This window comes from Rhincodon typus, chromosome 29, assembly GCF_021869965.1.
Source record: "Rhincodon typus isolate 14 chromosome 29, sRhiTyp1.1, whole genome shotgun sequence".
Lineage (NCBI taxonomy): Eukaryota > Metazoa > Chordata > Chondrichthyes > Orectolobiformes > Rhincodontidae > Rhincodon > Rhincodon typus.
Window position 1 is genome coordinate 19307718 of NC_063360.1, and position 23314 is coordinate 19331031.

Below are 23314 nucleotides of genomic sequence, written 5' to 3' on the forward strand. Positions count from 1 at the left end.
TCAAGCTCGTACGAAAAGATCAGACTCCAGGTTTGGATTCAGGCAATTAAAACACCCCTATTTCTAGTGCATTGTAACAGATTGTTTTACACTCAGAGCCCCATTTGTCAGTATAATTTGCATGCTCATTTGACAGAAAAATCCTAGCTTTGGGTAATGGAAAGAGTTTCCATGAACTACTGAGATAATACTATGGCTTTAAGAGGTATATTTTGTCCTTTTTTTTTTTAAAAGAAAGGGAGGTTTTAAGACAGGAGGTATCAAGCCATCTACTTGAATCCAATAAAGTAAACAGGTTGAGGGGCCATGGGCCTTTTGTTTTTAAAAAATGCTGGAACATTACAAACAGCCTGAATGGGTGGGGTGAGGCTCCCCTACAGCCAGGATTTTTAGTTTTACTTACTCAGTAGCAATTGCTGGGATCTTAAAGCTGGCTTTGGAAGCTGCAGTACATCTCTCCCTACTACCTCTTCCTGAGTTTTCTCAGGATGGTTTTCCTCCTCGACTGGAGGATTGCCTGTGACACTATTTTACTGAATTTGACTTTGCCAAGGATGTGTTTACAGGGTGTTACTATACTGGAACAGTTACTGTTTAGTAGTTAAATAGTCTATTATTCTGTTAAGTTAGGGTCTTACAGAGTTAAGGTATTCCACTTTCTTTCTTCTTTTGCTGTATTTTAACTATAGTGTATGAGTAAAGTGTGTTTTGCTCCAAATCTGGTAGTTTGATCAATCAGTTTGCATCCAGAATGCAACAGCTGGCACTTGCCTTTAAAAAGAGAAAAAAAAAATTTGGACCAGGCTATTTTCTTAACATTGAGAGTTTGGTCAGGTCCATAACAGTAAGAATAAAACAGAGTGCCTTTAGGTCACCAATGATAAAATCAGATCAAATAAAATTCTACCTCTACCAGTCAGAGGGTGGCAATAAATACCTCCAAATTGAGCGCCTCAGTCAGAAAAAAATAAAAAAGGATGTCATTCATATCATAGATCTGAATCTTTTGTATCTGTAGCAAATTAATTCTTTTACTCCACAAGTTTCTTGGTTATTTTATAATTCTCTTCAGCCCTGTATTTTCCAAGGGTGTGCTCAACACAAATGTTGCTACATCTGGTCTTACTGAAACTGATGGTTTAAAAAAAAAAAAAAAAATCCATTTCAATAGTTCTCAGAATAGTGCAATTTCAATTAAAAGCTGTTGGGGCAGGAAAAGCAAGTCAACTGTAACAACTGCAGCAATGCTTGATTTCTGGAAGGCATTTAGAAGCACAGTTCAAACTGGATCTGAAGCAGGTTTCTTTTAAAAAAAAGATCTAGGGAAAGAAAGAGTCTGATAAAGTTAATACACTGCTTGGACAAAATTTAAAAAAGTTATCAGAGTCTTTCACAATCTGATTAGCGATATTAAAATAATTGCCTCAAAACTCTGAAAACTATTAAAATGCATTTGAAATAGAATTCCTAGTTCCCTTTCAGGATTCCTCGGAGGACAGAAGCAAAACCAATTTAAAACAAAAAAAATCAATTCAATCCATACACCCAAACTTATTTCACATTCATTAATTCATTACCAAGGCCAAAATAAAACAAACAGCAGTTATTACCATCAGTGCTTAGAATAGAAGATTGTTCACTTCAGTCATGGAAATCAAAATGGCTATTTAATAAAGATTCAATAAAGACACTCAATCATCAGAAATCACGACAGTTTTCATACTGAACTGAACAGAAAACTGTTTAAAATCATTCCCCTGCAGCATTAAGCAGAAACATTAGAACCAAGGCTCTGGTGGAATCTAAACCACAATAACAGTACAAAATTAGTTAACAGCAAAATTCTGGGAATTGCCAGAGGACACATCCACTACACACCTTGCCCAAAACCAACAAATATAGAGAATATAGAGTCAGTGTCATGCAGCACAGAAACAAACCCTTCAGTCCAGCGCAATCTCAAACTGAACTAGTCCTACCTGCCTGCTCCTGGTCCATTTCCCTCCAAACCTTTCCTATTCACGTATCCACCACTTCCTCAGGAACTTCACTCCAAACACAGACCACACTGTGTAAAAAAGCTGCCTTTTGTGTCTTTAAAAACTCTTCTCCCCTTAAAAATGTGCCCCCTTGTCTTAAATACCCGACTATAGGGAAAATACAAATACCATTAACACTATTTATACCTCTCATTATTTTAGAAACTTCTATCAGGGCACCTCTCAAACTCCTATCCCCACCCCTACCCAATGAATTTTAGAAGATGCCCATGTGGGTCTGTCTCTTTTGAGATTGTGTTAAGATTTGATTAAAACAAAAGAAAACAATTTAAGCATTCCAACACTTCAAGGCATATAAATTGAGCTCAGATTCACCAAGTTTAAATTTGTCAAGGGAAATGTACAGCCAACAACTCACTGGAGGAAGCAGCTCCACAAATATCCCCCTCCTCAAATGATGGAAGAGCCCAGCACATCAGTGCAAAAGATAAGGCTGAAGCTTTCACAGCAATCTTCCATCTTCCAGCCATAAGCGAGATGGATATCCACTCTGCAGTCTCCTCCAGTGGACCCTAGCATTACAGATACCAGTCTTCAGTCAACTCGATTCACTCCACGTGATATAAAGAAATGGTTGGAGACACTGGATACTGCAAAGGCTACGGACCCTGACAACGTACCGAAGACTTGTGCTCCAGAACTTGCTGCTCCCCTAACCAAGCTGTTCCAGTATAGTTACAACACATATCTGACAATGTGGAAAATTGCCCAAGTATGTCCTGTACACAAAAAGCAGGACAAATCCAACTCGGCCAATTACCACCCCATCAGTCTCCTCTCGATCATCAGTAAAGTGATGGAAGGTGTCATCAACAGTGCTATCAAGCAGCACTTGCTCAGCGACGCCCAGTTTGGGTTCTGCCAGGGCCACTCAGCTCCTGATCTCATTACAGCCTTGGTTCAAACATGGACAAAAAAAAAAAAAAAAGGGAATTCCAGAGGTGAGGTGAGAGTGACAGCCTTGACATCAAGGGTGCATTCGACTGACTGTGGCATCAAGGAGCACTAGCAAAACTGGAATCAATGGGTATCACAGGGCAAACTCTCCAGTGGTTGGAGTCATACCTGACACACAGGAAGATTGTTGTGGTTGTTGGTGGTCAATCATCTCAGTGCCAGGACATCTCTGCAGGAATTCCTGAGGGTAGTGTCCTAGGCCCAACCATCTTCAGCTGCTTCATCAATGACCTTCCCTCCATCATAAAAGATCAGAACTGGGAATGTTTGCCAATGATTGCACAACGTTCAGCACCACTCGCAACTCCTCAGATACTGAAGCAGTCCATGTTCACATGTGGGAATATCTGGACAATATCCAGGCTTGGGCTGACAAGTGGCAAGCGACATTCGCACACAAATGCCAGGCTATGACCATCACCAATAAGAGACAATCTAACCACTGCACCTTGGCATTCAATGGTAACACCATTACCAAATCCCCCGCTAACATCCTGGGGGTTACCATTGACCAGAAACTCAACTGGACTCGCCACATTAACACAGTGGCTACAAGAGCAGGTCAGAAGCTAGGAATACTGCAGCAAATAACTCATCTGACTCCTCAAAGCCTGTCTGCCATCTACAAGGCACAAGTCAGGAGCATGATAGAATACTTCCCACTTGCCTGGATGAGTGCAGCCCGAACAATACTCGGGCAGCTTGACACCATCCAGGACAAAGCAGCCCGCTTGATCAGCAGTACATCTACAAGCATCCACTCCCTCCAGCACCAATGCTCAGTAGCAGCAGTGTGTACTATCCAGAAGATGCACTGCAGAAATTCACCAACAATCCTCAGACAGCACCTTCCAAACGCACGGCCACTTCCATCTAGAAGGACAAGGGCAGCAGATATATGGGAACACCACCACCTCAGAGTTCCCCTCCAAGTCACTCACCACCCTGACTTGGAAATACATCACCCTTCCTTCACTGTCGCTGGATCAAAATCCTAGAATTCCCTCCCTAATAGCCTTGTGGGTCAACCCACAGCAGGAGGACTGCAGTGGCTCAAGGCAGCTGCTCACCACAACCTTCTCAAGGGCAACTAGGGATGTGGCAAGAAATGCTGGCCAGCCAGCGACACCCATGCCCCACAAATGAATAGAAAAAAAGTGTCTAAAACGTTACCTTGGACTTAGTCTACGAGAAACAATTCAGATCAGTTACTTCCCACAGCTTCAAGTTCGACAAAACAGCAATCCACAATTTTCCAACAGCCAAGTGAAGTCTTTAGATTTGTTGTACACCTGTTTGACCAATACAGCATTGGTAGCTCACATGTAGGATTTTGCCATTATTACTCTTCATTGTTAGGCCAGTGAAAACACGGCAGATGAAACCAGAAAGCAAAGGAGGGTTAGATTGCATGGAGGCTTTACTTTTGCCTTAATGCTATCGGTCAAGGTTTCTCCTTTCACTCATGAGTTGTATCAGATGACAAGTGGGTTTTCCTTTTCCTCTCCCTCCCTTTATGGAATGTTTTACAATCCAGTCATAAATTAAAACCTTTAAGCATCATTTGTAGATTCTGGCAAGTTCACCATTCAATACAATAACAAAATTAAAAAAGGAAATTAATTCTTGTGCATTTTCTTTTATCTTGTACTCAAATCTAAAGGGGGGTGGGGTGAAAAAAAGATAAACACATCAACAGGCAGCAGGTAACCATACTACAGGCCACCAATGCAACATTTAGAAACCAGAAGTTAAGTTTTAGAAAGGGCTGGGAGGAACTGGATGCCATGACATTGGGACTATTGAGCAAGAAATAACAAACAAAAATCAAAACAAAAAAAAGAAGGGATCGAGTATTCTAGTTCAGACAATCCTTGGCCCCACCAACTCTGGTGAGACAAACAGCTCCAGAGTCCATTGCTTTCCTAGGTCTTTCCTATGAAATCTGTGCAAATCTCACCAACTACACCATTTTTTATTGCTGTGGTTGGGGCCTATGTGTTGCAATGTTTCAATTCTTACCTGTTCAAAGTTTATATTAACTGAAGGTCATTGCCTGCAGTCAAAAGCCAGAAACACCATATCCTCAACTCAAATCACCTATTCATACACATGGTTCTGATTAATTCAAGCCACGTAGAAAGCATTCAGTCCAGCTCACATGTAACACTAACTCTCCACTTACCAAAAGCTAGTGACTAAATGAAAATTAAAAGCAAGTCAAATAGAAGCAAAATACAGCGGATGCTCAAAATCTGAAATAAAAATAAAAAAAGTGCTGGAGAAATTCAGTGAGTCTGGCAGCATCTATAGTGAGTGCATAAGAGCACATTAATGTGGAGTCTAGCATGACTTCTTCAGAATAAGAGGGTAGTTCATTGTACTTTAAATGCTTTGCAATGATGAAGTGTTTTCATTTGCACAGTCCATCAATACAGTTCTTCTCACTTGCACACAATTGATTCTGTACACACTAGATATTTCACTGGCAAACTATGAATTCATGAAAAAACCTGACACTGATACCTTGAGTGAATTTGAAATTCAAAATAGGAAGCACAAACTCTCCTCCAGTAATCCACCTAATGTAAAGCAGATCAAGGAAAGATTTGCCTGAATAGACTCACTTCAAAGTTGGAAATGAGAAAAAAAGTCCTGTTATGTTATATCCTCTCAACAGCTGCTATAATCAGATACCTTAATTTCTGTCCTTGAAATGAACAAAAATTTGAAATATATTTTTTAAAATGCTGCAAAAGCAAAAGATTTCAGTTCTCATTGAAAATGCACATGACTAGAGAGGACTAGTCATGATTAGCATACTAGAAAACAAAAACAATATTCAGGAATAAAAACAAAACATTAACCTAGGAGGAAATCTGAATGTACATAAATTCTGCTGCATTTGTATTAAGATATACATACCCAATGTGGAGAAAGCATTTCGAGTTCTTTTAAGATCTGCAACATCATCTCTTTCATAAATATAAAAATCACCTCCTTGATTCACAAAGTAGTAATCCTTAGCACTACCTGGAAGGAAAGGAGTCAAATTTATGGGCCAAGTAATGGAACTGCATCATGTGAAATTTAACGTTTCCTTCTTGCTTGTTTTAATGTAAAGCAGTGTCTCCAGCAACAATGGTACACCAGGTGGCAAACAAGCTTTCATCTCGATCTGCCTCCCACAAGCCTTAGTCACCTAATACCATTGGTTTAGGTAATAAAAACAAAACTGACATATTCAGAATTTGAGATTCCACTGGCATTAAAATTCCTAGCTTGTTAAAAGTCATGTTGTAATGATAATCACGCTCCTTCACATCGATTTTCCTCTCTGCATAGCTTTGTGGAGGCAATATTTCAATTGGTCACAGTTACTTGAAGAAATTCAGCACAAATACAATTATATAAAAACGATTCTGCTTTATGGATACAGCTTACATATCCGTGACATTTTTACTGTTCTATGAGAGAATGTTCCAACACCATGTTTCTGGAACTCTATCAACTTTTTGGAACAGGATTGGGTCATAACAGACTGCAGCCTTAGAACTTAGTTCAGTTGGCTAGAGTTCTCAAGTCATTCATAACAATGTCAACAGCTGAGGTTCAATTCCCATTCTGGCTGTGGTAGACAGGAGACCTACCCCCTTGCCTTGCCCTTGAAAGGATAAGAAAAGGGCAAGTTACCAATCAAAAACTGACAAGGAAATAGCTCAGGTTGAAGCATTGGCAGGCAATGAAACACGAACTTGCCTGGGGAAGAGCACACAAGACATTAGGAGGAATGGGAGTCAAGAGCAAGATTGAAAATAATTCACAAAAACGTTGACAACTTAACACAAAATATAGCAATAAGTGACTTCACCAATGGCTGTGCTCCAAATTGCATTTGCAAACACAAGTGCATTGAAGAAGTTAGACAATATAATCCCGGTGTCTTCAGAGTAATTTAATTTTTGGTTCAAGCATCATTTAAAATAATGGGGGGAATAAGTTACAGCCAATTGTCTGAAGTGATTCAGAAAAGACTCATCAAATATGGCAGAGTCACATTACGCATTAAATTTCTTGCCCACACTTACCAAGATCCAATTCAGGAAATTCTCCCAACTGAGCTGAGGCACAGAGTTGATAGAATATATGATAATTCCTTTCCTCAGCAACCTGCAAAGTTTATAATTAAAATGTTGTAGATATAATTATCAGGAAGTTTAAAAAAAAAACAACAGGATATGTAGCATGCTCTAAACTAATGGAAACTCAGGAGACTAGCACATTAGACTTGGGACCAGCCTTTGGACAGAAGAATGTGTGTACAGGTTAGAGAGAACAGTAGGACAGAGGCAAATGTGGAGCAACCAAGACAAGGGGCTTTGGGCTACTATTCACAGCTAATAGTGAAAGGTCCCAGCAGTAAGGTGACCAACAAATTTGTCACACTTTCAAATGACAGATACAATTTCCAAGGAACAAGTTATTTCAGCCAAATCAGGAAATAGAGAGACAGAAACCAAAAGAACTGTGGATGCTGTAAATCAGGAGCAAAAACAAAGTTGCTGGAAAAGCTCAGCAGGTCTGGCAGCATCTGTGAACGTTTCAGGTCCGGTGACACTTCCTCAGAAGTGATAGTGGCTGGGAAAACGTCAGTTTATATGCAGAAAATAGGGAGGTGGGTGGGTAGAGTGTAAATGACAGGATAGAGCCCAAAGAGACAAAGACAGTTGGACAGACAAAGGAGTTGCTAACGATCAGGCTGGGAGGGTGAATAGTTGTTAATAGGGACTGTTAGTGACTAACAGGGAGAGTGTAATGGCAGGCTGTGTGGTAACAAGGCCTGGTGTGTGGGGCACCTCATTTTCCCTGGGGACTTACAGCCCTCCAGGCTCAATATTGAGTTCAATAATCTTAGGGCCTAAACTCTCCCATGTCCCAGCCCCCTAACCCACACACCAGGCCTTGTTACCACATAGCCTGCCATTACACACCCCCTATTGTTAGTCACAAACAGTCCCCATTAACAACAATTCACCCACCCAGCCTGATTGTTACCAACTCATTTGTCTGTCCAACTGCTATCTCTCTCTCTCTTTGGGCTCTATCCTATCATTTACTCCCTACCCCACCACATTCCTATTTTCTACATATAAACAGATGTTTTTCCCAGCCACAATCAGTTCGGAGGATGGGTCACCGGACCTGAAACGTTAATTCTGATTTTTCCTTCACAGATGCTGCTAGATCTGCTGAGCTTTTCCAGCAACTTTGTTTTTGTTGTGGGTGAATGAAGAGACAAAATCGCTTTCTTGCAATTGATTGCATGCACCACTTAGGTATATAAACAAACAAGATTCCGGGGGCTTTATTAGAGATAAAGCAAACAGCTATCTTGGAGAAAAAAGCACTTGGAGAACGTTAAGTCCTACACCGTGGAGAAATGAGTAATTAGCTTGTAAACAAAGTTTAAATGAGCTACATTACACACTTGCAGAATTGAAGACTCAATATTGGAAAGTCAAAAATAGAAAAGGCAGAATCTTTGCAAATTACCTTTTCCCTGGAGTTATTACTCATTTATAAATAAGTCACTTCCTAGGTTATGTTCCATACTCATGTTTGGAATGTTAATAGAAAACAGGCTTGGTATCTGCATGAATAAATTTATTAATGGGATACTTGGAAGGCACTTGATGCTAAACAATGTGGTCTGTCTTGCTGCAGAAATGCAATACATCTTTAACTGATATCCCCATGATGTTATGGCACATGAACTAAAAATTGCAGAAAATCTGCAGTAAATCCAAATTTGGGCTGACAAGTAACATTCATATCAAATGCTGGGCAATGATCATCTCCAACAAGAGAGATTCTAACCATCAGCCCTGACATTCCATGACATCACCATCACTGAATACCCCACTATCAACATCCTGGGAGTTACCATTGATAAGAATTGAAACTTGATTAACTATATAAAGTACATTGGTTACAAGACCAGGTCAGCAGCTAGAAGTCTTGCAGTGCATGACTTACTTCTTGACTCCCCAAAGCCTGTCTACTATCTACAAGGCACGAGTCAGGAGGATGGAATACTCCCCACTTGCCAGGTGGCGTAAGAAAAGTATTACTGAGAATTCAATGAACATATCCAACATCTCAGTAGAATGTTGTTTGGAGCTGATAAGTACCACATGATAGCTGGTAATCCATGGCTATCAATTTCTAATTACATTTATTTATTTATTTATTTTTTAAAAACAGGGATACAATGATGATTTAGCCTATGCAGAGGACTGTTCAGGAGATCCAAAGATGCATTGAAAGTGTCTGCATGTTAACATTTTTTTATCAAGCCATTAGATCCAACTAACTACATTTATAACAGTATACCAACTAAATCTCCTATTCTGTTGCTTGTGAATAACTCAAAGTTATTACACTAGAATAACAGCAGCACAAGGATTTTTGTATATGTAGAAAATACATTTTAAACCCAGACAAGGGACAGAAAGCATTTACAGATATCTCAAATAGAGTAAAGCATCCTTTACCTGAAAAACCACCCGTGATTTCTCCAGTAAGTATGTTCTCATATTGGCCCCCATAATGTGATACCTACGATCGAAACTGATCTCAATATATTTTCCAAATCGACTACTGTTGTCATTTCTTGTAGTTTTTGCATTTCCAATTGCCTATTGGAAAATGAAACATTGTGGCACCAACATTAAAAATAGCCAATTAATGCTCATCATTACTATAAATGATTTGGATGTGAATAAAGAAGGAATGGTTAGCAAGTTTGCAGATGACACCAAAATAGGTGCAGTAGACAGTGATGAAAGTTATCAGAGTACAACGGGACCTTGATCAGATGGGCCAAGGAGTGGAAAATGGAGTTTAATTACATAAATGTGAGGTATTACTTTTGGTAAATGGGGGCAAACAAAAGCAGGACTTATGGGGAGTGTTGCCAAACAAAGATGTTTTGGGGGGGGGGGGGGGGGGGTGCGGTGTAGAATCACAGGTAGGCAGGGTGGTGAACAAGGCATTTGGCAGGCTTGCCTTCATTGGTCAGAACATTGAGTATAAGGGCTGGGATGTTGTTGCAGCTGTACAGGACATTGAGGCCACTTTTAGAATAGTGGTGTGCACAATTCTGGTCACCCTTCCATCAGAAAGATGTTAAACTTGAGAAGGTGCAGAAAAGATTTACAAGGATGTTGGAGGGTTTGAGCTGTGGGGAGAGGCTGCTGAATAGGCTGCGGTCTTTCCTCACCGTTGTGATCCCCCTCCCCTCACAATCTTGCAGAGGTTTATAAAATCATAGGGGCACAGATAGGGTGAACAGCCAAGGTCTTCTTCCTAGGGTGGTGGAGGAAAACAAAAGGTTGCAGGTTTAAGGCAAGAAAGGAAAGATTTTTAATAAAGGACCCGAGAGGTAACTTTTTCACGCAGAAGGTAGTGCATGCATGGAACAAGCTGCCAGAGGAACTGATGAAGGCAGGTACAATTACAACTTTTAAAAGAGATATCTGGATGGGTATATGAATGTAAAAGCATTTTTGAAAGGGGTATGGGGCAAATGGGACTAAATTTCTCTCGAATATCTGGTCGACATAGACAAGTTGGACCAAAAAGGCCTGCTTCCATGCTGTACAGCTCTAATACATTACACCATTTAATGACAGTCCGAACAAATACAGTGCAACTAAAAAGTGAGGGATAGAGGGGAGAGACCACACTATTTGTCTTTCATTAGAAAGAACGAGCTGTGCCTTTTGCCATGATATTCCTGTACAGCTACAACACTGACAACTATTTGACAGAACAGTTCAATCATTACAATACATCCACAAAAAGCAGGTATTCCAAGTATTTAAAAAAATACTGCCAGACCTTTAAATCAAGCCTACATACATGTTAGTGTACAAAATATACCTCCATGATGGGGTTGGATGCTAGAAACTTCTCCTCTACATTGGTTTCACCTGCAGATCCTCCAACAGTTGCAAAATAGCGCATTATGTACTTAGCAGACAGAGTTTTTCCTGCTCCAGATTCTCCACTGATTATAATGGATTGGTTCTTTTCTTCCCTGAAAAAAAAAATTAGATAACTTTCTCGTATCACCATACATCCAGTTATGAAAAACTGGTAGGGCTAACATCTTTAGCTCAATTTATTTCAACAGAAAAAAAGAGCCACAGTACCCTACAACACAAAAAAGGTAAAGCCACAACAAAATGGTGGATGAAAACATTGAATGAAGACAAACTCCAGTCTCAGTAGAGAAAGCATTTCAAAGTTAAATGCAGGTCAAATATAAAAACATGAACATTCCAAATTCATAACTCAAATACAACCAAACCCAACTCCCCACCACATTAGCAAAACAAACCATGAAGAAAACATTAAAATTTGAACCAAGTCAGAAAGGTTAGTTTGCCATATACTTTACTGCCAATTAAGTACATTATCAAATATTGTTGTAATTGTGGGGAAAAGTGATCAAAAACATTTTATGCAAGTGCAGAACATTGAACCAAATGACCTTCAAGCTAACGCAAAATTATGCAGCACAGTTGTTTAAAAAGGCACAATTATGTGCAAACATTTAAGCCCAACTTCTTATTCCAGAGGTCTAACATCTAGTTAGTATTGATTGATGTCAAAAGATTAAGTAAAATTGGGAACTAATGAACTGAACATGAAATATACAATGAAACAAATTAGACCAAACTAACCAAATAGGTCATTCAGATAATTTAGGCTCATGCGCGGCATCTGATTGAAAGCACAACACACAGGCAATGAAGGTCATTCATCAACAAGATGAGAAATACAATTAGATGCAAAGTTAAAAGGGATTCATCTTTATTCAGCAACTCGATTAGCATAGCTTTTGGTTGTGCACATTTAGCAAAAATACTTGGTGCACATTACTTCTATAAACGAGACTTGCACGTATGTAATTAAAAAAGGGAAAGTCAAGTTGTCTTGGTAGTCTTAAAATTTATAGGACTAGAAGCGTGTTTTGGTCTCTTGCAAATCGAATCCTAGCATTTATTGCAAAAGAACTGGATTGTAAGAGGAAATGGTGTTACAATTAGAACACATTGATGAGATCACACCTGGAATATTGGTGGCCAGTTTTGGTCTCCTTACTGGAGGAGAGATATGGTGGCACTGCAGGCAGTTCAGAAGAGGTTCACAACATTTCAACCTGGAACGGTTGAATAGCTTGTGCTCTCTATAGTTTAAAAGAACAGGGGTGGTGGGGTGAAGTCTGACTTGGGTATATAAAATGCTAACAGGGATTGAGAAAGGTGGATGTTGAACAGATGGTCTCCCCTTCTTTGGGGGACACAGTCCTGAACAAGAGATCATCGATATAGAGTGAGGCGAGTTAGGTACAAAATGCAATGAGAAAAAAAAAACTACTTCTCTCAGGAGGGATGTGAATCTGAACGCTCTGCCCCAGAGTGCAGTAGAACATAAGAACATAAGAACTAGGAGCAGGAGTAGGCCGTCTAGCCCTTCGAGCCTGCTCCGCCATTCAATAAGATCATGGCTGATCTTTTCATGGACTCAGATCCAATTACCCGTGTTCTCACCGTATCCCTTAATTCCTTTATTGTTCAAAAAAATCTACCTTATCTTTAAAAACGTTTACTGAAGTAGCATCAACTACTTCACTGGGCAAGGTATTTCATAGATTAACAACCCTCTGGGTGAAGAAGTTCCTTCTCAATTCAGTCCAAAATCTGCTCCCTCTAATCTTGAGGCTATGCCCTCTTGTCCTAGCTTCACCTGCCAGTGGAAACATCCTCTCTACTTCTATCTTATCTATTCCCTTCATAATTTCATATGTTTCTATAAAGATCCCCCCTCAATTTTCTGAATTCCAATGAATATAATCCCAATCTACTCAGTCTCTCCTCATAAGCCAACCCCCTCAACTCCGGAATCAACCTAGTGAACCTCCTTTGCACCCCCTCCAGTGCCAGTACACCCTTTCTCAAGTAAGGAGACCAAAACTGCACACAGTACTCCAGGTGTGGCCTCACCAGCACCTTGTACAGCTGCAACATAACCTCTCTGCTTTTAATCTCAATCCCTTTAGCAATGAAGGACAAAATTCCATTTGCCTTCCTAATTACTTGTTGTACCTGCAGACCTACCTTGTGATTCATGCACAAGGACACCCAGGTCCCTCTGCATAGCAGCATGCTGCAGGTTTTTACCATTCAAGTAATAATCCTTTTTACTATTATTCCTACCAAAATGTATGACTTCACATTTATTTACATTGTATTCCATCTGCCAGGCCTTTGCCCACTCACTCAACGTATCTATGTTCCTCTGCAAAGTTTCAGTCCTCTGCACACTTTGCTCTGCCACTCATCTTAGTGTCATCTGCAAACTTTGACACCCTACACGTGGTCCCCAACTCCAAATATTCTATATAAATTGTAAATAATTGTGGTCCCAACACCGATCCCTGAGGCACACCACTAGTCACTGACTGCCAGCTAGAATAGCACTCATTTATCATCACTCTTTGCTTCCTGTTAGTCAACCAATCCTCTATCCATGCTAATACTTCACCCTTAACGCCATGCATCCTTATCTTATGCAGCAGCCTCTTGTGCAGCACCTTGTCGAAGGCCTTTTGGAAATCTAGGTACACCACATCCACTGGGTCCCCATTGTCCACCTCGCTCATAATGTCTTCATAGAATTCCAAAAGATTTGTCAAGCATGACCTGCCCTTCATGAACCCATGCTGCGTCTGCCCAACTGGACAATTTCTATCAAGATGCCTTGCCATTTCTTCCTTGATAATAGAGTCTAGCATCTTCCCCACTACAGAGGTTAAGCTAACTGGTCTATAATTCCCCATCTTTTGTCAACTTCCTTTTTTTAAACAGTGGTGTCACATTTGCTGTTTTCCAATCTGCTGGGACTGCCCCAGAGTCCAGCGAATTTTGGAAAATTACTGCCAGTGCATCTGCTATTTCTCCTGCCATCTCTTTTAGTACCCTGGGATGCATTCCATCAGGGCCAGGAGACTAATCAATCCTTAGCTCCATTAGCTTGCTCAACACTACCTCTTCCGTAATAATGATTGTTTCCAGGTCCTCACCTACCTTTGTCTCTTTGTCAATTACTGGCATGTTATTAGTGTCCTCCACTGTGAAGACCGATACAAAATACCTGTTCAATGCCTTGGCCATTTCATCATATCCCATAACTAAATTCCCCTTCTCATGCTCTAAAGGGCCAATGTTTACTTTAGCCACACTTTTTCATTTTATATATTTATAGAAACTTTTGCTATCTGTCTTTATATTCTGTGCTAGTTTTTTCTCATGTTATATCTTACTTTTCTTTATAACTCTTTTTGTGGCTTTCTGTTGACCATTAAAGTTTTCCCAATCTTGTAGTTTCAAGCTGTTTTTGGCCACTTTGTATGCCTTCTCTTTCAATTTGATAGCCTCCCTTATTTCTTTAGACACCCATGGCAGATTACCCCTTTTCTTTCAGTCCTTCTTTTTCACTGGAATATACTTTTGCTGAGCACTTTGAAAAATTGCTTTGAAAGTCCTCCACTGCTCGTCAACGGTCCCACCATAAAATCTTTGTTTCCAGTCTACTTTAGCCAAGTCCTCCCTCATTCTATTGTAATTCCCCTGGTTCAAGCACTGGACCCTGGTATTGGATTTTATCTTCACACTCTCCATCTATTCTAAATTCAACCATACGGTGATCACTCCTTCCAAGAGGATCCCTAACTATGAGGTCATTAATTATTCCTGTCTCATTACACAGGACCAGAGCTAGGATAGCTTGCTCCCTCGTCGGTTCCATTACATACTGTTCAAGAAAACGATCACGGATACACTCAACGAACTCCTCCTCAAGGCTACCCTGACCGAGCTGGTTCGACCAATCTACATGTAGATTAAAATCCATGATAATTGCCTTACCATTTTTACAGGCATTAGTTATTTGTTTATTGCCCACCCCAATGTGATGTTATTATTTGGTGGCCTATCAGTGACAGTAGAGGCAGAATCAATCAACAGATTGAAGAAATAAATAGACAGGTTTCTGATGAAAAGCAGCATAAAGGGCTACAGGGAGCAGGCAGGAAAGTAGAGTTGAGACCAGGATAAGACCAGTCATGATCATGTTAAAAACAGCAGAGCAGGTTCGAGGAGCTGAACTGCTTACTCCCATTCTATATTATGTAGGAACAAAGAAATGACCACCTGCACAAGACCAATGTCAAGACCAGCTAAAGCTCCCTATCAAACCTAGCTTGAAGAGCAGCATATGCTTTTATGAAGAAAATTTTTATTGAGAAATAGATCATCTCCAGCTATCAACATCCAGAGGGAATTAGTAATTACAAGAAACTGGACCAGGCAAATAAGTACTGTGACTATAAAGGCCAGGTTGGATTGGAATTCTTCAGCAAATAACACCTCCTGATTCTCCAAAGCCTGCCCATCACAAGACAAAAATCAGCAGTGTAATGGAATGCTCCTCTTCCCTGAATGAGTGCAGCTTCAGCAACATTTCAAGTTTGACACCATCCAAGATCCACCAATTGCTTTTTGTGCTATTTGCAGAAGTTTCGTTCCTCCCATTCTGTCTAACTGTTGATACATTCCTTACTCCTGTTCCCTCTATATTCCTGCTTTCTGAAACTCTTTCCTGTTTAATTTTTAAAAAGCAAGACATATTCAAATTTCCACCTCACCTACTCAGAATCCCTACAGTGTGGAAACAGGACCTTCGGCCCAACAGGTCCACACCGACAGAGCATTCCACACCCCCATAACCCACCTAATCTACACGTCCCTGAACATCATGGGCAATTTAGTATGGCCAATCCACCTAACCTGCACATCATTGGACTGTGGGAGGAAACCGGAGCACCTGGAGGAAACTCACGCAGACATGGGGAGAATGTGCAAACTCCACACAGACAGTCGCCCAAGGGTGGAATCGAACCTGGGTCCCTGGCCCTGTGAGGCAGTGCTAACCAATGCGCCACCGTGCCATACTCCTTTTTGGATCAATGCTCATTTCCAACATTCATTAAGGAAACACTTAAAAAGTGGAAAACAGAGGTGTTGACTACAGGCCTAGGAAATCTGGCAAGTGGCAGGGCAGGAGAATGAGCCATAAATCACAGATGAGAAGAAATGAGGCAAGAACTGTAACTCCAGCCACTGGAGTGGGGTTAGCCACACCACGCCAACAGCAGCCTTTTTGTCCCACCATTAATTGTTGTACCTTCAGCTGCTTAGTTCCCAAGTAAACGCCTCCAGCAAACTCCTCAGCCTCTATCTCTAAGACTCTTACTAAAAATTAACCCAGGACAAGCTTTTGGTCTTCTCCACTGACTTCACCAGTTCCTAACATTAAGCCATCTGGGGATGTCTATGCTTCAAAAAAAAGCTATTTAAATGCAAGTCATTGTTCAATGCTTAGCTGTGCTCATCATTAGACATCAGTTTACACATCTTTGCAAATAATTCAGCTGCTGCCAATTCAATCCACTAACTACAAGAGACAATTTAGTCAACTTTAAATTACTACTCAGCCCTATATCCTGCCTTTTTTGTTCAGCCTTTGAGATTGCTGGTGTCTCAGTTTGGATAACAAATCATGCTGAACATTCCTTGTGTTTCTTTATGATATTCAACTGGATGCCATTTTGATACAAGAAATCATATTCAACAGCTTTTCAGCACAGCACATTAGGGCCTCAACCTCACATACTCACCTAGCCAGCTGCTTGTATGCTTCCTCAGCAACAGCAAAGATATGGGGATCCATATCACCCACATTCTGTCCACTATAAGCATAAATTACATCATCTCCATAAAGAGGGAGTTGTTCGTATGGATTGACAGCAACAAGAACAATACCTACGAGAAGTTCAAAGAGTTTTAAGCAAATTAAGAATTCAAGGTGACTATTTAGAATTATAAAGTAATTGTAGCATATAGTGTTACTCAACATATTTACACCAGTTTACAAGATTAGCAGAAGTACACCAACACACAGTGCCCCTGATAGTCAAACAGGGGAAGTTATAAATGGGGAACAAAGACAGCAGACAAATTAAATACATACTTCTCATCCCTTCTGAAAACGGAGCCAAGTGTCCCAAACCAGGAAAATAAAAATGGTGTGGAACACAAGGCCTAATGAGGGGGAGGAACTGAATGAAGTGATTTGATTTGATTTGATTTATTTTTGTCACATATACTTAAGTACAGTGAAAAGTTGTGTTTTGCATGCAGTACAGGCAGCTCATAGGGTGATTAAACAAAACGAGGTATACAATGTTACGGCTGCACAGGAGGCGCACAAAAGCAAGATCAACATTAGATTTGAAATTTGAGAAGTCCATTCAGCAGTGTACCATGGCAGGGAAGAAGCTGTTCTTGAACCTGTTGGTACAGGTTTAAGCTTTTGTATTTTTTGCCTGATGGAAGAGGTTGGAAGAGATTATAACCGGGGTGGGAGAGGTCTTTGATGATGTTGGTTGCGTTTCCACAGCAACGAGAAGTGTAGATGGAATCAATGGATGGGAGGTTGGCTTGCACGATGGTCTGGGCTGTGTCTGCAACTTTCTGTAGTTTCTCATGGTCCCAGGCATTTGCCATGCCAAGCCGTTATGCACCCAGACAGAATGCTTTTTATGGTACATTTGTAAAACTTGGTGAGTCTTTTTGGACATGCCGAATTTCCTAAGCCACCTGAGGAAGAGGAGACATTGTGCCTTCTTGACTGTTGCATCTACATGGGTGGTCCAGGACAGGTCAGCTGTTGTTACTCCTAGGATCTTGATGCTCTCAACCGTCTCCTCCTCAGCTCCACTGATGTAAATAGGAGTGTCCTTCTTTTCTTCCTGAAGTCAACGATCAGCTCTTTAGTTTGAGACCAAGCATTCTGACACCATTGTTTGATGGAGAAATTGATTGTATGGAGCCTGATAAATCCCTGACCCCAATAAGTTACACCCCAAAACCCAAAACAAAGCAATAGGCATAATACTGCACAAATGATTTCTCTTATGGAATAGAGCATCACGAATGGCAAACACTTATTTTAAAGGGGTTGGGAGAAGAGGAGTAGGGCAATCTTACTGCAACGCTAAGAAGTGTTGGGCAGACCACATCTGGAGAACTGAGGGCAGCTTTTTGGTCCCCTTATTTGAAAAGGAAAGATATCACCTCATTGGAGGCAGTTCAGAGGAGGTTAACTGGGATGATCCCCAGTATGGAGGGATTGTCTTATAAACAAAGATTAAACAGTTTGGGACTCTAGAACAATAAGAGGTGATCTCATTGAGACACCTAGGATTCTTAAAAGGGGCTTGTCAGGGTAAGCACTGAAAGGATGTTTCCCCACATGGCGAAATCTAGGACCAGCGAGCTTAGTCTCAGAATAAAAGGGGTATCAATTTAAGACTGAGGTGGATTGCGTGAAATTGGAAGTCCTTGTTACAGAGCATTGTGGGCAGAGTCATAGTTTATATTGGATCATGATACAGATAGATTCTTGGTCATTCAGGGAAAATCAAGGATTATGGAGAAAAAGTGTAAGAAAGTGGATGTTGGTGGAACGTTGGACCAGCTTCAATACTGCTAAATGACAAAGCAGGCTTTAGGAGCTGAATGGCCTACTCCTGTTCTTATTTCTTATAGGTCTTAAGCTCATCTAAAGCAGAGAAATAAATTCCAGATTGAAGAGGGAGGTAGGTCATTGACTGAATGCAGGAAGTAAGAGCAGCACAGATTATCCATATTAACAGAGCTGGCAAATTTGCATTCAATTTTAAAAACAAGTAAACTTACCACAATATGTATAAATGTTGTTGAACTCTAAAAACCTCACTTTCATATTGTGAAGTACTGCAGGTTCATGGAGGTAACTGAGTGCAGTCAAGTCATTTTCACCCATTAAAATGTCAGGGTTCCGCAGATATGGCAATTCTTCTGTTTTTTTATTAATGTGATATTCCATGTTCTGCAGCAAAGCAAAATCATTAGAACACATCCTTCCCAAAAAGAAACTCTAGACTTGCCCGAAAAAGGTTCTTTGTTAACATTTCTAGCAAAATCTTTATTTCCATGGTAATTGTAGGGCTGTTCATGAACAAGGAACAAATCAACTGTCAGCATTTTGAGGCATGTCAACAGCTTGGTCAAGAAAAGTAATTAAGAAATCTCTATCACAGTTACTGAAAGAATTAAGCTACAAGATTCCACTGTTTTACAATAAAAAATAATTTTTACTATACAAGTGTCAGACGAAGCAAAACACTAGACACCATTTTTGCTATCAACACAAGTTAAACATTCATGCCTGCAACAATGACATACATTTATAAATTTCTAGTGTCTCGATCTAGCCACTACCTCGTTTCGGCTGCCTGCACTGCACCATTTGAGCCGTGACAGCTGTAGTTCTTATATATAGTTTCAAATATTTTCAGTGTCTCTAAGTTTTGCCTTCCAATCTCTGTTGCAGACTTACTTCCTTCAGAAACTGGAAGGAAGTGTTAGACCCTAATTGACTAGGGTGTCTCAAAAGAAAAAGGTAAAGATAAACTTTGGAAGAACTGATCCCATCACACCACCTATTTTCTAAGCAAATACAGCCAGGCCCCCTTACAATTCACTTATTCCAGATCTAAAACAGTATAAGCACCAGATATCCAGGCAATTACAGAGTTAAGAGTCAGAGTCATACAGCACAGAAACTCATTCTTTGGTCCAACTCATCCACACAAATCAGGCATTTCAATCTGACCTAGTCCCATTTGCCAGCATTTGACCCATATCTCTCTAAACATTTCCTATTCATGTGCCCATCCAGATGCCTTTTAGATGTTGTCATTGTACCCACCTCTACCACTTCCTCTGGCAGCTCGTTCCATACATCTGCATGAAAAACTTATCCCTCAGGTCATTTTTAAATCTTTCCCCCTCTCACTTTAAACCTAATGTCCTCTAGTTTTGGACTCCCTCACCAAAGGAAAGGGACCTGGATATTTACCCTATCCATGCCCATCATGACTTTATAAAAGTCTGTAGGGTCATCCACCAGCCTCCAACACTCCAGCGAGGAATGGCCCAGCCTATTCAGCCTCTCCCTATAGTTCAAACTCTCCAATCCTAGTAACATCCTTTTAAATTTTTCTGAACTCTCAAGTTTATCAACATCCTTCTTATAGAAAGGTAACCAGAATTGAATGCAGTATTCCAATAGTGGCCTCAACAACGTCCTGTACAGCCACAATAGGATCCCAACTCCAATACTAAATGCTCTGACTAATGAAGGTAATCATGCCAAATGCATATGTGCTTTTCATGTCAATGTCCCCGGTATTCACCAGTGTGCACCATGTGGGAATTCTCGCCAACCAAAATTCCTGTATGGTATTGCAAATAGCAGTCCTGGCTAGTAGCGTGGGAGTACATTAGCAGGTATATCTGACCTTTCCACTGGACACCTTGAAATGGGTGACAAACTGGCTGGCAAGGGGTGAGGCAGGAATAAACAAAGTAAGGAATAAGATCAAAGGCAGTGTCAGTGGTGATTGAGTCAGGCAAACAGAGTGAGTATAAATTGGGAATTTGGTTCACAGTGGGAATTAGGTTCACAGTGGGAATTAAGTGCAGAGGTGAAAAGCAGAGCTTTACATAAGGTTTACTTCAAGGTGGTCTCCAGGGATTAGAGACCTGCAGAAGAGGACAAAACGCAGAGTGAGAGGTTGACCTGCAGCGAGAACAAAAATTTATAGTTTTTAAAACATTACTAACATTAGACTGTGTTTAGATCGCTACTTTTCTTCAGTGTCAAAAAACAGGGAATCTAGAATAAATCAATAAATAGATTTAAAATCAAAAATTATATGATAGCAGGATGGGGAACATATTGTTGCTGCACACCACGATGATCCAGAGCAAGCATCTGTAGCAAGTGTTCGTGGATCAAGGATCTTGGGATCAGAGTCAAAGATTTAGAGTCCAAGCTGCATATATTGTGCTACATCAGGGAAGGTGGATACCTTTCAGACTAAGCAATACAAAGTTAGCCTGTGAGCAGGGGCACAACATGACTGCAGGCGAGGCAGATACAGAGACCCAGAGGGTCACATTTGATGACCTTTGCCCCCTGCAATTATTCAGTTACAAAGTTCTTCCAAACCATGTGGAAGAGATTGGGGACTGCAGGGAGGATTAGCAAATTGACCATGACACAGAAACATCGGAAAGCAGACAATGGTAGGGAACAGTACAATTAGAAGGATAAATACTGTTCTCTGCAGTCATGAATACAAGTCACAAAAAGTCTGTGTTGCCTGCCTGGCGCCAGGGTAAGGACATCTCCTCAGGGCTTCAGGGGAACTTAGAATGGGATTGGTCAGATTCAGTTGTGGTACTAACATTGATAGGACCAGAAAGGAGGTGATGCTGAAAGGCTTAGAATAGTCCAGAGCTAAATTACAAAGCAGAACCTTCAAAGTAATCATCTCAATGACTAATTGAGCTATGAGCAAACTGACATCAGATAACCAAAGTCAAGAGTTAAATTTGTGGAGGTGGTTTGGGTTTTCATGCAGCACTGACACCAGTACTGAAGTATTTGGAGATAACAATGTATGGAGCTGGATGAACGCAGCAGGTCAGACAGCAGAGGAGCAGGAAAGTTGACGTTTCGGGTCAGGACCCTTCTTCAAACGGGGAGGGGAAAGGGAGCTCAGAAATAAATAGAGCGAGGAGGGGTGGGTCTGGGGAAGGTAGGTGGGATGTGACAGGTGAGTGCAGGTAGGGAGTGGTGGGGATTGGTCAGTGAGGTGGGAGAGAAGACGGACAGGTTGTGTCAGGTCGAGGAGGTGGGGATGAGAGGGAGGGTTGGTCATGGGATGAGGCTGGGGGTGGAGAGATTTTGAAACTAGTAAAGTCCACATTGAGACCATTGGGCTGTAGGCTCCCAAGGAGGAACGTGAGGTGCTGCTCCTCCAGTTTCCGGGTGGCGTCATTGTGACACTGGAGGCCCAGGATGGACACGTCATCCAGGGAGTGGGAGGGTAAGAGGTGAAATGGTTCGCGACTGGAAGGAGTTGTTGTTCATGATAAACAGAGTGTAGATGCTCTACAAAGTGGTCTCCGAGCCTCTGCTTGGTCTCCCCGACATACAGGAGGCCACATCAGGAGTAGCGGATGCAGTAGGCCACATTTGCGGATGTGCAGGTGAACCTCTGTCTGATGTGGAAGGTTTTTCTTGGTTCGTTGGATGAAGGTGAGGGGAATGTAGGGGCAGGTGTAGCACTTCCTGCTGTTTGCAGGGAAAGGTGCCAGGTTAGCGGGGCTAGTGGGGAGTGTGGAGCAGACGAGGGAGTCACGAAGAGAGTGGTCGCCATGGAAGGCGGATAGGGGTGGGGAGGGAAATATATCCTTGGTTCTGGGGTCAGATTGCAGGTGGCAGAAGTGGCGGAGAATGATATGTTGAATATGGAGGTTGGTGGGTAATGTGTGAGGACAAGGGGGATTCTGTCTTTGTTTTTTGATGGTGGGGGAGGGGCTGTGAGAGGGCAGAGGTGCGGGAAACGCAAGAGATGCAATCGAGAGCATTTTCGACCACCGGAAGCGGGGGGGGGGGGGGGGGGGGGGGGGGGGGGGGGGTGCGCAGAGACTATCTGGGATGTTTGGGAGTGGAACACCCCATCTTGGGAGCAGACACAGCAGAGGCAGAGGAATTGGGAGCAGGGCATCACATTCTTGTGGGAAGGCGGGTTAGAAGGGGTGTAGTCTAGGTAGCTGTGGGAGTCCATGGGCTTGAAATAGATAAATCGGTGTCCGAAATAAAGAGGAGGGGTGGGGGTGAGGCTGGGGAAGGGGAAGGTAGGTAGGATGGTGGTAAGTGCTCCGAAATAAAGAGAGAGGAAGGGTGGGGCTGTCTCTGACTCCAGCATCGGCAGTTCTTACCATCTCTGAAGTAGATGTCCCACTGGAACGGTTTCCAGTCTTCACTTGAATGGGGCTGGGGCCAATGACTTTGCAAAATCATATAACTAAGGCTGAAGAGGAGACTTGGAGGGGGTGGTCGGATGTGGAGTTTGGAAAAAAGCAAAACGTAGGTGAACAAAACAAATTGATGTCACCATTACAGTGTAGCTATTTGGATAATGCCCAGAGTGGGATAGGTAAAGGTAGAGTCTACATACAGAAAACAGCAAATAGGACCAAAGGGAG

At 41.5% G+C, this 23314-nt stretch overlaps 1 protein-coding gene across 1 annotated transcript in view; it reads right to left on the reverse strand.

Annotated features, from left to right (window-relative positions):
* The window catches only part of LOC109923391 (unconventional myosin-Vb-like), a gene marked incomplete at its 5' end in the record, with an annotated part of 126168 nt that overhangs the window by 78242 nt on the left and 24612 nt on the right, over positions 1-23314 (reverse strand). The window contains 6 exons of the mRNA XM_048613914.1: positions 5943-6050; positions 7106-7187; positions 9572-9715; positions 10962-11118; positions 16825-16969; positions 18908-19079. Coding sequence (XP_048469871.1) covers positions 5943-6050; positions 7106-7187; positions 9572-9715; positions 10962-11118; positions 16825-16969; positions 18908-19079 — 808 coding nt within the window. The remainder of the gene's footprint in view (positions 1-5942; positions 6051-7105; positions 7188-9571; positions 9716-10961; positions 11119-16824; positions 16970-18907; positions 19080-23314) is intronic.